The sequence below is a fragment of the Sinocyclocheilus rhinocerous genome, unplaced genomic scaffold (assembly GCF_001515625.1).
Source record: "Sinocyclocheilus rhinocerous isolate Xijiao unplaced genomic scaffold, SAMN03320098_v1.1 scaffold2843, whole genome shotgun sequence".
Classification (NCBI taxonomy): domain Eukaryota; kingdom Metazoa; phylum Chordata; class Actinopteri; order Cypriniformes; family Cyprinidae; genus Sinocyclocheilus; species Sinocyclocheilus rhinocerous.
This window is the reverse complement of record NW_015631060.1, coordinates 136,843-152,225: the sequence shown is the minus strand read 5'-3', so window position 1 is coordinate 152,225 and position 15,383 is coordinate 136,843. Positions and strand designations below refer to the sequence as shown.

At 43.5% G+C, this 15,383-nt stretch overlaps 1 protein-coding gene across 1 annotated transcript in view; it reads right to left on the bottom strand.

Moving 5' to 3' along the window:
- Positions 1-15,383, bottom strand: part of LOC107741454 (gastrula zinc finger protein XlCGF8.2DB-like) — a gene marked incomplete at its 3' end in the record, with an annotated part of 27,633 nt that overhangs the window by 7,580 nt on the left and 4,670 nt on the right. The window contains exon 2 of the mRNA XM_016554184.1: positions 9,348-10,077. Coding sequence (XP_016409670.1) covers positions 9,348-10,077 — 730 coding nt within the window. The remainder of the gene's footprint in view (positions 1-9,347; positions 10,078-15,383) is intronic.

Here is a 15,383-nt window from a genome sequence, read left to right as displayed (position 1 = left end):
TCATAGCAGATTCACGGTTGGATAGGAGTGGTTAAGAATATCTGCTTGTTACGTCTGAAATCACGCTTCACACTTCTGGGTCCTAACGCTCTGCCAGACGCCCCAAGAAAACAACAAACTGTCCTAATATACACCCACAATATCATGTAATACTGAAAAAACGTCTCAGGTTACTTATGTAACCATGGTTCCCTGAGTAGGGAACGAGACACTGCGTCCTCTAGGTTTCCTGCCATGCTTCGGATGCAAGCTTCAGACGAAGAAGTGGATGATGTGTTCTCCCGGCGCCTATTTATACTATAGTCACACCGGTAGTGACGTAATGGCTGTCGCCGGCCAACGTGTTGTTGGTGTTTTTTCAATGTATGCTTCAGACACGGGTCACGACGAGGCATTCCCCATAGCGACCCCTAGAGGACACAGTGTCTCGTTCCCTACTCAGGGAACCATGGTTACATACGTAACCTGAGACGTTTCAATGATTTGGCAATTTGTTCCTGAAACCTGTGCTGCAATCTACCAGGTTTGAAAAGAGAAATACTTGAAGGGTTGTGTTTTCTGGTTTTGATAACGTTTATAGTCATGATTGGACAGCGACGCATGGCCACATACAAACAAGTTATCAAGGTCTGACAACTAAAGTAGCTGAAATATACAATAATATAATTTTTTTTTTTTTTATAAATTTTTTTTTTAATCTTGTTTTTCAGTGCCCAGTGGAAGAGTGTCAGAATGTCCCTGATGGATTCCAGGCTCAGTGGAACTTCCCAAACTGTCTGGGTGCTCTGGATGGTAAACACATCAACATTTGCACCCCACCAGGAACTGGATCAACATTCTACAATTACAAACATACATTTTCCATAGTTTTTATGGCACTGGTCGACAGCAACTACAGATTCCTGTATGTAGATGTTGGTTGCAATGGACGGACATCAGATGTGTTTGGTGGATGCTCACTGCAGGATGCACCGGAGAATAGAAAATCCAACATCCCTGCCCCTTAACCACTTTCTAGTTCTGACCAGCTGGCTCCTTACTGCATTGTGGCAGATGAGGCATTTCCTTTAAAGGATTACCTCATAAAGCCATATACAAACCGTAGGTGAAGAACTGTAGAGCAACGCATCTTCAATTATAGACTGTCACAATCTCAGAGGGTGGTAGAAAATGCCTTTGGCATCTTAGCGAGTCTTTCTCAGCACCATTAACATACACAACACAGCCAAGGTGGAGGACATTGTTTTGGCTTGCTGTGCTCTGCACATCTTCTTGCAGACTGAATGCTGTGAGCTGTACATGGCAGGAAGGACTGGATCATGAAAAAGTTCTGCGCATGTTCGGTGACCTGTCTTCGCCACACCTCAGAAATGCCCATTTTACTTCGCGGTATTAAAATCCCTGGAATTTAGTGAATATTGTTATAATATACCATTATTGACCATAACAATCATATTAAAGGGGCCATATGATGCTGCTAAAAAGAACATTATTTTGTGTATTTGGTGTAATGAAATGTGTTTATGCAGTTTAAGGTTAAAAAACACAAATATTTGGGTTGAAGTGTTCTGGAACAGTGTTGTAAATACAACCACTGATTTCTAGTCGTGTCCATTTTTGGAAGGCCAAACAAAGTAGGAATAAAGGTTAAAGGTAGGGATAAAGTGAGGAATTATCTTCTTTATGCACCAAGAGCTTGTAACACTCCAAAGAGAAAGGAAAAATTTAAATCGCATCATATGACCCCTTTAATAATCCTTAATTGATATTGTGTTAGTACTACATGATAATATCATTAATAATTCAGTGCCAGTGTCTGGTTGTCACTCCAGCATAGTACATGGTGGTATTGCACCCGTTTAACATATTGGCTACAGCCTAAATGGTTACAAACTCCCTATGCCTCTGTACACTTCAGTGATTCACTGGCCAAAAAGTAGAACCAAGACTCAACAAGACTCTGACCTACAGCAGGCCTCTCTGCCACGAACAACCAATTCCACAACATGAACAAGTAGCACAGGGATGAATTATGCAGGTTTTTTAAATTCTGAAATTGCTGCAGTGCCTTTTCAGTGGGGCAAAATATAGAAACTGAAAAGTTGTGGTTCCCTATCGAAAGGTAACTCTCATTGCGTCGTCTTGATGACCTATGGGGAAAACTCCTGTTTTACTCTGATACTGAAGCCTGATTTGTTCACGTTTGTGTAGCTGCACAAACCAATGGCGCTCTAGCCTGCCAGAATGGGCGGGGCCACCTGGCTATATAAGCCGGCTCTGAGTGACATCTCAGAATCTTCTCCTTCAGCGACAAGACCATCTCTTCAGTTGGGAACAACCTCCAGGAGGAAGGTAGTCATGATGGATGCCTCCAGCTCAGGCTGGTGTGCTCTGTATGAGGGCAATCTGGCGTTTGACTCCTGGTTGATCCATGAGCAATGCCTACACATCAATTGCCTTTTTGTCTGGCCCTGCTGCCAACCTTAAAGGGGCACGACATCTTGGTCCGTTCAGACAACACGACTGTGGTAGCCTATATTAATCACCAAGGTGGCCTCAGGTCACTTTCCCTTTACAGGATGACTTGGCATCTCCTGCTTTGGGCACAGAGCAAACTCCTTCCTCCTGGTTCATGTGCCGGGCAAACTGAACCAGGGAGCGGATATGTTGTCCAGGGACAATGTGGCTCCGGGGGAATGGAGACTACATCCCCAGTTGGTTCAGATGATTTGGTCAGTCTTCGGCAAGGCAGAGGTGGACCTCTTCACCTCCGAAGACAACTGTCATTGCCCAATCTTTTTTTCAAGACAACGGGATGCTCTGGACTACGATTGGCCCAACACCCATTTATATGCCTTCCCTCTGATCTCCCTGCTACCTCAGGTTATCAGGAGAGTCAGGGAAACAAAATGCTCTCTCCTCCTTGTGGCCCCACTCTGGAGGAACCAAGTTTGATTTCCCAGAGATGATACAGCTGCTGTCTGCAGCCCCGAGGTCAATACCACTGAGGAGAGACCTTCTCTCCAAAAATTTGGCACCCCCAGCTGGAGCTGTGGAGCCGTCATGTCTGGCCCCTCGACGGGGGCCTAGTCAGCTCCCAACGAGAGTCACTGACACCATTTTAGAGGCTAGAGCTCCATCTACAAGAAGTTTCTACGCCCTTAAGTGGTCAGTCTTCAGTGACTGGTGTTCAGCACGAAGCCAGGACCCGAATCTTTGTGATGTGTCCCACGTGCTAACCTTCCTTCAGGAGTTGTTGGATAGGGGCTGCACCCCCTCCACACTCAAAGTCTATGTGGCAGCCATTGCGGTGAATCGTTAACTCTCGCTGGCCAGACAATCGGCAGAAACGACTTGGTCGTTAACTTCCTCAGAGGTGCCCTAGGACTGTGCCGACATGGGACTTGTCTTTAGTCCTTCGGGCCCTCAAGGGCCCTCCCTTCAAGCCACTTCAAACAACTGGCTTACGGGTCATGTTGCTCAAAACCGCTCTGCTTTTGGCCCTAGCATGGTCAGGCGGGTAGGTGACTTGCAAGCTCTGTCTGTCAGCGCTTTCTGTCTTGAGTTTGGACCCAACGACTGTAAAGTCATTCTTCAACCGTGCAGCGGTTATGTACCTTAGGTGCTCTCAACTCCGTTATGAGCCCAGGTGATTTCCCTGTTAGCCCTCCACGTGGCGGATGGTGAGCTGGGTCCCAGCTTATTGTGCCCTGTCCGGGCACTCAGAGTGTACATTGAGTGCTCTAAGTCGTTCAGACAAAGTAGACCTCAGACTATGCTTCTGTAGCTCAAGCTTACGGAGCCCTCGCTGAGTGTTCCTGACAATGTTAAAACAAAAATGACAATGTTAATTTAGATTTAAATTAAAGTAGAATAGATAAGTGTACTGTGTGTAACCCATTAAAAATAGCACATTTTTTCAGGGGTGTAGTGCATGCACAAATAGCAGAACATGAGAACTCACACATTGTCAGCCTTTCTGTGATTGGAAAAAACAGAAAATGACAGATATAAAAGCAATGAAATAAATAGGTCAACATGAAATATGTTTCACTTAAATAATTAACACATTAACAAAACCAAATTAAAAAAAACTGACAAATCTACTCTGAGTTCCATTTCATGTTCCATTTCAAAGCGCATGCTATTTGTTTTCTTTATTTTCAAAGTGCATGCTATTTGTTTTCTTTATTTTGCAAAGGCACAATGTTTTGTTTTTATTGTGAGTATTGTGACGAGTCGGTTGCCTCCCCCTAATTATCATCATCACCCCGTCCCTTAATCGCCGCCCTTTGCCAGGCTCCCGACGGGAGTGGGTGCGTGAGAGAGGAGGGGCGCTGAAATAGCCAGGGCTGGCGGCGTGTGATGGTGCACACCTGAACGGAATGGAGCCTCATCACCGCCACCACCTTCACTAACCCGGCAGCACGACGAGGACACCAGATCCCCTGTTTTATTTTGGACACTTTATTCCCTTATCTGGACACTGTTATATATGATTTGGGAAATAAAAGCCTCTCCGAGGCCTGACGCCACACCCACTGTGTCTGTTGTTTGCTCCTCCCGTGACAGTATACACAAACCCTTTTGAACAATGTCTTATTCTTACCTACTGTATATGACAAAAAATGGCAGAGTATTTTAAGTATTTCTGCTGTCATAAGGAAAAAATCCAAGTGATCACGCCAGAGTCTTTCGTGGGAAGCATTTGTATTTATGCCAAATGAGAGATGTAGGTACGTTTCAGTTTCTCTTTAAATAAATGTGTTTTTGCTAGACGTTTATATGTTGCTTATAACGAATGCCATTAGCCTATAATTTGTTTTCTTTTGTAATTGTACATATACATTTTTACTATAATTTTATAGCTTCTTATGTTTTCTTATTTATATTTTGCTTTTTTCTGAACCTCTGTACCATAAAATTTAAAGGATTTGATGACAAGTTTTTTTTTTTCCCTCAAAGCAATTTTGACTAATGTGATATTATTCCATATAATCCTTTACTAGATGCTTTTTCCCTTTTGCATATATAAAACAGCATACAATACAAAAAAAATATATATATATATATAAATATATATATATATATATATATATATATATATACTGTATATACAAAAGCTGTAATAATGTACACAATGTCCAAGGAATATGCTTGTTCATTCATAGAAAGGTTTGCCTATGGATTCATGGGAAGAAGTCCTTTTCTATGGGATGTGTGTGTCAGTTTCAATAGGGAATTTTGAGGGAGACTCAAAGTTTACGGAGACTCATAAAGTCATAAAGTTTATCTGGTTACTGTGGTAACCAAAGGTCTGTTCTGTTCTTTTGGGGTTATTTCAATTTCGGGGGGAGGGTAAAAAAAAAAACCTCTTTTTTAAAAAATTTTTTTTTAAAAATGGTTTGCCTGTTTGGTGTAGAGTGTTAGTGGATTGTTTGTAAATTGTAACAAATAATGGTGTCTGGTTTGTCCAGCCGTTACAAGTAACTATTGAATTGTTTATAGGTTTATACGATGTCTGAAGCTCTTTCCACACTAATCAAAAGAAAATGGCTTCTCACCAGTAGGGTTGCCAACTTCAGAAAATGAAAATAAGGGACAACAACTGTGATTCTTTATAGGAAAATAAGGGACTGAATAAGGGACGTGCAAAATATTTGTTCTGTACCACACAGAGTATGTCATTTCCGTGTCTACAGTTAAGTACGTGTATAAAAGGTTCTCAGAAATAATCACATTTGTTTTGCTTAAGGAGAGGGGAGCGCGTGCGGCCACCGGACTCCGCCCCTTACCTGGACCCTTCCTTCCTGAACACTGCCCCACCTTCACTAACCCGGCAGCACGACGAGGACACCAGATCCCCTGTTTTATTTTGGACACTTTATTCCCTTTTCTTGACACTGTTATATATGATTTGGGAAATAAAAGCCTCTCCGAGGCCTGACGCCACACCCACTGTGTCTGTTGTTTGCTCCTCCCGTGACAGTATACACAAACCCTTTTGAACAATGTCTTATTCTTACCTACTGTATATGACAAAAAATGGCAGAGTATTTTAAGTATTTCTGCTGTCATAAGGAAAAAATCCAAGTGATCACGCCAGAGTCTTTCGTGGGAAGCATTTGTATTTATGCCAAATGAGAGATGTAGGTACGTTTCAGTTTCTCTTTAAATAAATGTGTTTTTGCTAGACGTTTATATGTTGCTTATAACGAATGCCATTAGCCTATAATTTGTTTTCTTTTGTAATTGTACATATACATTTTTACTATAATTTTATAGCTTCTTATGTTTTCTTATTTATATTTTGCTTTTTTCTGAACCTCTGTACCATAAAATTTAAAGGATTTGATGACAAGTTTTTTTTTTTCCCTCAAAGCAATTTTGACTAATGTGATATTATTCCATATAATCCTTTACTAGATGCTTTTTCCCTTTTGCACTATAACTTTTATGGATAGCTTAAATGTAAAACATTTACAAATGGGAATACAACACATTTTTGACAAAGACACATTCGTTGTTATATACAGTAGGTTATTACCCACACAATTTACGCTATGCCACTGCCCCTGATGTGCTAACCTTCAAAAAAAAAAAAAATCCAAAGTTTTGCAGTTCTTGGTGTTTGTTTTTGTGTTTGATTTGGTCTTCTGAGCTCTTTTTTCGTGAAGAAATCTTTTCAGTCTTGTGTTTTTTCCAATCATGAAATCATGATGCATCACATACTGATTTTTCTCTTCCACTTCATTTAGTTCTTGACTCCTTTTTCAGTGCCATCAGGTCTAAGGTGAAATAATATAATTCAAATGTGGCAATATATAAGGTGAAATGAGACAAATTAACCCCGTATCATAAGTTCACATGCCTTTCCAGTCGTGATAAACGATGGTGAACAGATTTGACTGTGTCAGTGTATAAGCACTGGACAGAGGGGAGAACAGGGCTCCACTGGGCTCTGACAAAATATGTATTTTGCATATGTAACTGGATTGGGTGTTGATGCACAAACTATTAAATATTCCTAAAATATAGTCATTTAGATAATCAAAAGACAAATTCGTCAATACCAAAAATGGTATAGGTGAGGTTACATTAACTAGTGGTTTTATCATAAAGCATGCATAAAACAGCATACAATACAAAAAAATTATATAACAGTTAAGTACGTGTATAAAAGGTTCTCAGAAATAATCACATTTGTTTTGCTTAACCTATGTACAATTATTCTAAAAATAAAGTTTACATGTCATGCAAAAAAATGTCACGCATGTTATACACAAAGCATCGGCCGGAGTAAATTTGACCACTATAGAATTGTGACTGCACAAGTGGTGTAGTAATTTAGGAGGTGAATATACTGTTTAATTACATACAATATGGCATAAAATTTGAAAGTATAACAACTAAACGTCTATGAAACTTTAATCAATAAAGCATTTTTTAAACAACATTTTAATTCAAAATTTTAAATGTCATTATTGCAACCATATAGCCTATGAATTCATGAAAACAAATATTTTTCAATTAAAGAGAACTTGGAGTGTGTGGGCTGCTTTTGGTGCTTGAATTTGTTCTTCAGTATTAATGAGGTCCAGGTTTAGGAATATGCTAGAAGTTACAATTTTAAAAATGTGTAATTTTGTTTCTCTATTTAACAACATTAACTTACAATACTGAAAGACGTCTTGATCAGGTAGATTGCAACATCCTTGCTGGATGTTGTGCTTATGATCAATAATCACGTTCTTTGCATTCACCCAAACTGATTTGGCGAAATCAAAACGCGGATGGTGAAGGGGAGGGACCAGGCGGCGTTCGCAAATCAAACAATGATTTGTGCAAAAAGAATGATTAATTTGTTATTTGTATGGTCTAGATCAGGGGTGGGCAAACTTTTTGACTCAAGGGCCACATTAAGTTTTCCACACCAAGTGAGGGGCTGCATAATGTGTATGACAAATGAAGCTTTTTTATTATTAAATTGACTACTACTGTGCTGTACTTGTACATACATGGCAGTTCTACTCTTGTACCATCTCTGCCTTATTTTTATGAGCACTTTATGACACAGATAAGTTGCATTGGTGTACAAGTCGATTGATGTATAAGACACATTTTATCATTTAATTCATAAATAATGTAAACAATATTTACAAACATTAGAAACATGTATTTATATTCCCCTCACTTCACAAAAAATCCTGTAAATGTAGCAGTGTTCAGAACAGAAAAAGGAATAAAAATATAAGTAAAAAACAAACACAAATTATAGGGGCATTCACTATAAACATTTATTACAAATGCCTAACCTAAATATTTAAAGAGAAACTGAAACTAGCAGCGTGGTTGCTGGAAAATGCGCAATAACTCACTTGCCTTTTCTCATTCGTCACCAATCCTAATGTGCGCGCTTTGCGCTTGACCTGATTGCTTTAAATAGGTCGCCTTGGAAATCGCAGCACGTTTCAGATGATTAAAACTTGATTTATAAACCAGAAAAAAGAACTATATCCATTTTCATAAAAATACGTGTGGAAAACGTAATCTTTGCAAGAAAAAACAACAAATTATTTCCATGTTTTCCCCACTAAATTACAGTGCTCGTGAGCAGGATAACACTGGCATTTGTTCTACTGGAAGGTCTACAGAGCATAAAGCATTTTGAAAATAGTAGGCAACCAATATAAGGTTTTTTTTAAAACAAATGATCACTTTCACATTTTTAAAACAAGTTACAATTATGCCAGTTTTGCACAGGGTGTACATTTAGATTTTTTATTTTGTATTTGAGCTGTGCGGCTTGGACGCGGCGTCCGTCAAAAATAGACTAGGCACCTATCTATAGCGAAGTGGCGTAGAGAGCTGCTTCTGGGACGCTTCAGAAACGTGCCGCGGCACAGCTGGTATAACACAAGCATTGACTAGAATGGCTGCGATCAGCTCCAGTGGCTTCAGTGTAAAATCAGGGGATATACACCGCACTGCAGGCTACAGCGCCATCTATTGGATTTTACTGACATTGCATCAAATTAGCCATTTTGGACCAACTCCTCACGGGCCGGATGAAAACTCCCGGCGGGCCGTATGTGGCCCTCGGGCCATAGTTTGCCCACCTCTAGTCTAGATAGTCATACGGCGTATGCCTGCGAATACGGGTCAAACTGCGTTCCGTATTGCTTTCATACGGAATACTTCTCTGATGCATTAAATACGGGGAAATTCTGTATTATACTGAAGGGTTGGCAACCCTACTCACCAGTGTAACTGTTCATATGATACCTAAGGTTTAGTTTAATTGTGAAGTTCTTCCACACAGTTTGCAGATTTAATGCTTCTTTCTGTTGTGAATTCTCATATGCCTGTTAAAGTTGCCTTGCTGAGTGAAACGCTTTCCACACTGTGAGCATGTGAACGGCTTCTCTTTGGTATGAATTCTTATGTGCCTGTTAAAGTTTCCTTGTCGAGTAAGACTCTTTCCACATTGAGGGCATGTGTAAGGCCTCTCGCCAGTGTGAATTCTCATGTGCATGTTAAAGCTTCCTTGTCGAGTAAAACTCTTTCCACATTGAGGGCATGTGTAAGGCTTCTCGCCAGTGTGAATTTTCATGTGCCTTTTAAGGTTTCCTTTTTCAATGAAACTATTTCCACAAAGTTTGCAAGTGTAAGCCTTCTCTCCGGTGTGAACCTTCATGTGGACTTTAAGATTTCCTTGTTGACTGAAACTCTTTCCACACTGTTTGCAGGTGTAAGGCTTCTCTCCAGTGTGCATTCTCATATGTTTTTTAAGGTTTCCTTTTTTATTGAAAGTATTTCCACACTGTTTACAGGTGTAGGGCTTCTCTCCGGTGTGAATTCTTATGTGGACTTTAAGTTTTCCTCGTTGTTCAAAACTCTTTCCGCACTGTTGGCAGGTGAAATGACTTCTAGTTTCAGTCTTTTGAGCTCTTTTTCCTGAGGAAGTCTTTGCACTCTTTGAACTAAATGATTTTTGTCCAGTTTTGAAATCATGATGTTTCTTATAATGATCCTTATCTTGCATTTCATTCAGTACTTCATGCTCCTCTTTCAGGTCTAGTGTGAAAAGAAACAAATACACCTGTTTAAAAGAACCAGTAGAACGGAAATCAATAATAAAGAAATCTGTCATTTATGTCTAAAAAAGGAATGTCAAACTCAGCTTATGTTGGGGGTCACAGTCCTGCAGAGCTTAGCTCGAATCTGCTCCAACCTTGAGTTTTCAAGACCTGAAGACCTTGATTGAGGTGTGTTCAATTAGAGTTGGAGCTAAACTCTGTGGCCCTCCAGGAACTGAATTTGACATTGCTGTTATAAAATATTAGAAAATTATTATTCTTACCAAACAAGCACACTATGAGTTAGAGTTATGTGAACTACCCCCAAACTAACACCCAGGCAGAACCAGGCCTCTGGTTACAAAGACATGACATTAAGGTAAGACTAGTTTACAACTCAAAGGAATGTAGAGTTTCACTTCTACGGACCTGTTTACACCTGGTTTTAAGATGCGTTTTGGTCGATCGGACCACAAGTGGACGACAGAGACATGTTCCCATTTACACCTGGTGTTTTCATCCATCTCTTTTGTCCACTTTCGACCACTTCTGTCCTAATTTTGATGGGAGGGTCTATGGGCGGGTGTACACATGGGCTTTTTCTGACTGTTCAGTCTAATAATATAAAATAAGCTAGTGCCATTTACATATGAATGTGAAAGGAGGCAACAAAAAATGATACGAAGAGCAGCAGCTTTTGTTTCTGCTCTGAAACTCTGAACTGCAAAACTATGTTGAACACTGTGGGTTTGTGTTAGAATCAGGACTCGTAATAGAATATCAGGCTTTTTACTTTTTTCACTTTTAAACCACTTACAATTTCGGACGGCAAAATTCAAATCCCATCTTGCTCACGAGCTTCAACAACACGTTCAATCAAACACAGTTATGCTATGTTTGGTATCTATCTCCTTTTGAAAATTCCTGGATTATGTTTTGCATTATATGGTGATACCTATGCAACATATTGGTATTATACATTTTTTTTTATAGTTTCTTCATCAAACATAAAATCAAACTACATTTGCAAAACATCATGCTCGAAGACAAAGGGTCGTAAACTTTCCCCCAGGAAGTACACTTTCTCATTGGATCAATTGCCTTCTATGAGGTGTGACGTTGTTAGCTAATGCTCTCAGATACTCACGTAACCTCAGTTCCCTGAGATGAGGGAACGAGACATTGCTATGGGAATTACCCTTTCCTCCAAATACTACTGAATACTACGGTGCTCAGAGTATGATGGTGATCATGTCCTAAAAGACGTGATGAACAATATCATAACAATGTGATAAGCTGATAGGGACAGCATTGAGTTTGTGGTACGTCAATATAGGGGTGTATACGACCTAGTCGAAACCACTGAGGCAAGCAGCTCAGATCATAACTGAGGCTGAGTAGGCGCGTGTGCTGCTCGCACTGACAGCACATGTGAGGCAAGCGACGACACATCTAGGTTATAAAACCTCGCGAAAGTGCTGGGTGACGACCAGCCTGCCGCCATGCAAATGTCCTGAATAGATATGCCATTTGCCCAGGCCCACGAGGACGCGAGTCCGCGGGTTGAGTGGGCCCGAACCCCTATAGGACATTTCACGCCCTTGCGTCTCCGGCGCCATCACATATAGATTATTTGAAGTTTGTTTAATTTCAATGAAATTATGTGTTATGATGCAACGATCGTACTCAAATAAGCAGAGTATGATGGTGATCATGTCCTAAAAGACGTGATGAACAATATCATAACAATGTGATAAGCTGATAGGGACAGCATTGAGTTTGTGGTACGTCAATATAGGGGTGTATACGACCTAGTCGAAACCACTGAGGCAAGCAGCTCAGATCATAACTGAGGCTGAGTAGGCGCGTGTGCTGCTCGCACTGACAGCACATGTGAGGCAAGTGCCGACACATCTAGGTTATAAAACCTCGCGAAAGTGCTGGGTGACGACCGGCCTGCCGCCATGCAAATGTCCTGAATAGATATGCCATTTGCCCAGGCACACGAGGACACAAGTCCGCAGGTTGAGTGGGCCCGAACCCCTATAGGACATTTCACGCCCTTAGAGCCATAAGCCAAAGCAACTGTGTCGACGATCCAGTGTGACAGCCTTTGTTTGGACACAGGCAAGCCTTTTGTGCGCCCTCCAAAGCATACAAATAGCTGGTCCGAGAGCCTGAACTGTCTACAGCGCTCGGTATAAATGCGCACCGCACGTACAGGGCACAGCAAAAGTGTATTACTCTACATTCCTGCATGGGCTACCAGCATCTCCACCAGTTCTGGGAACCACGGCTGATTGGGCCATTTCGGTGCCACTAAAAGAACAGATTCCCTTTCCTCTCTGATTTTTGTAAAGCACGTGAGGCAGAAGTTTCACTGGAGGAAAAGCATACTTGCGTACTTTCGGCCAGCTGTGAGCTAGTGCATCCACTCCCAGGGGAGAGTGTGTCAGTGAATAAAACAGCGGGCAGTGAGTGTTCTCCGTTGATGCAAACAGATCCACCTCCGCCCTGCCGAATACACGCCAAATCATTTTGACTGTCAAAAGGTGTAATTTCCACTCCCCGTGGATTACCCCGCCCCTCGACAGTAAATCCACGCCGTAATTCAGGCGTCCGGGGACATGTAATGCCCGGATGGAGAGGTGTCGATCTGCCCACAGAAGAATGTCTCTCGCCAGCCGCAGCAGCGGCCGCGAGCTCACATCCCCTTGGTGATTTATAAACGCTACCACTGTCATGATGTCCATCCTGATGAGAACGTGACGGTGGAGAATGTCCGGGAGAAAGCACTCGAGCGCTAGGTGTACAGCACGGAGCTCCAGACAGTTTATGTGCCACAACTTCTCCGTTTCTGACCACGTCCCGAAGGCTGCATGGTCTGCCGTCGCATACGGCTCCCCAGCCCATGCTCGATGCATCTGTTGTAAAAGTCTTTCTCCTGATCACTTAGCCAATAAGAACACCCCGGCGATACAGAGTCATATCGCGCCAAGGGATCAGCGCATCCCAGCAGTCGCGCGTCACTTTGATGCGCAAGGTGCCCGTGCGCCATGCGCTCTGTGGCACCCGGACCTTTAGCCAGAGCTGAAGCGGTCACATATGTAGGAGCCCTATAGTTTGCACACTGTCGAGGCGGCAGCCATCTGGCCGAGCGTCCTATGAAAGCATTTCAGTGGGGGAGAGTGCCCTAACTTGAAGACTGCGAGAGAGCTGATTAGTTTTAGTGTGCGCTCCTCCGACAGACACGCTCGCATATTGATTGAATTCAGCTCCACTCCTAACAAGGAGATGTTCTGGCTCGGTACCAGCATGCTCTTTTGCATATTCACAGTCAGCCCTAAGCTCTGAAGATGAGCGAGGAGTCTGAGCTTGTCGGTGAGCAGCGTGCTCTCTGATTGGGCTAAGACTAGCTAATCATCGAGATAGTTCAGGATGCGCATTCCGCTCTGCTTCAGAGGAGAGAGAGCGGCATCCATGCATTTCGTAAACGTACGAGGAGCCAGGGATAAACCAAAGGGTAGGACCGTGAATTGGTACGCTATCCCCTCTAATGTAAATCTCAGGAAACACCTGTGGCGAGGGGCTACCTGAATGTGAAAATAAGCATCCTTTAAATGCACAGAGATAAACCAATCTCTCGGTCTGATGTGTGAGAGGATTTGTCTCAGCGTAATCATTTTGAACGAGCGCTTTGAAAGCGCGCGATTCAGCGGTCTTAGGTCAAAGATTAGGCGGAGTCCGCCGTCTTTGGTACCAGAAAATAGCGACCGTAGAAGCCGCTCTCGCTGTCTGCTAGGGGCACTGTCTCTACATCGCGTTTTGCGAGGAGGTTGTGCATTTCCTCTTGCAGAACTGAGGCATTCCGCTCCCGTACAGTGGACATTAACACACCGTTGAAACGGGGCGGCCTGCGCGTGTAGCCGTTCTTTATTGATTTCATAACCCACTCTGATACCCCTGGCACTGCCTGCCACACTTCTATGAACTGTGACAGCGGGCAAGGCGGACTACACACCGTGAGGGATAACTCACCGTTGGGGGGCGGGGAGTTTAATACCACACAAGTGTGAGAGTGAGTGATGGGGGAGAGGGGAGTGAGAGGAGGAGAACTGCTTTGATATTGAGGTGAGTTTTGTATGTTTTTCAACTTTATTGCACTGCATAGTGGAACAGTCAAAACACAAACATGACAATTGCTCTCGCCGCCCGCAACAGGCAGGGGGGCGTGGTGAACACACACAGCAGAGCGAGCAGACTTTTTCAGTGGCTCGTCATCGGCGCTGGGTGCAGAAGAGCGGGAACGCGCAGGAGAGTTCGCGCCGGTGCGCTTTGGCAGGAAGTGGTTAATAGCCTTCGACTGTTTCTGCACTTCAACGAAGGGCTCCGTGAACGTCTCTACCGCTGCTCCATAGAAACCTGAGGGATTCACGGGAGCGTCCGGAAGGGCCGTTTTTTCAGAGTCCTTTATCTCAGTCAGAGTAAGCCACAGGTGACGATCTAGCACCACAAGGTTCCCCATGTTGCGGCCGATCGTTCGAGCGGTCACCACCGTCACTCTGAGGGCCAGATCCGTGGCGTGTCGGAGCTCTTTGAACACTTCAGGGTCCGGCCCGTCCTCATCCAGAGACTTGAGCAGCTTGGCCTGATACACCTGGAGTATCGCCATCACGTGCAGTGCTGAAGCTGCTTGGCCCGCCGCGGAGAAAGCCTTGCCGGCGAAGTTTGCAGTGGCGTGGCAAGATTTAGAGGGGAGAGATGCATTGTTTCTTACTCTCCAGTTCGGCTGAAGGACAGAGATGGGCAGCAACGGCTTCTTCCACGGGGGGAAGTTTAACATACCCCACTTGGTCAGCGCCGTCCACAGAAGACAGGGGGGAGGATCCCGTGTTGTGCACTCGACTGGTGAGCGGCACGATCCACGACTTCGTTATCTCATCGTGCACCTCGGGGAAAAAGGGGCCGGGCCTCAACCTCTTCAGCGCCCTCCATGGCACCGAAGGACACCACATCTTGAGCGATGGGGGAGGGGCGGAGAAAAGAGGTCATGGAGCGCACTGGAAGGGGAACTGCAGCAGGGGGTGAGGAGCGCGTGGGCACTGAGCCGGCTCGTCACCTGACCCTGACAGATCCACATCAGAAGCTCGCGGCACTTTCCTCCTTAGCTCGAAAGAGGCTGCAGCGGAAGAGCGCGGCAGGGCTAGTTGGGCGAGTTCATCGCCTTGGACGATGGCCACACGGAGCTTGAGAGTCCGGAGGCTCATATCTCCGCAGTGGGGGCAGTCCGACCCCCCAAGCGCC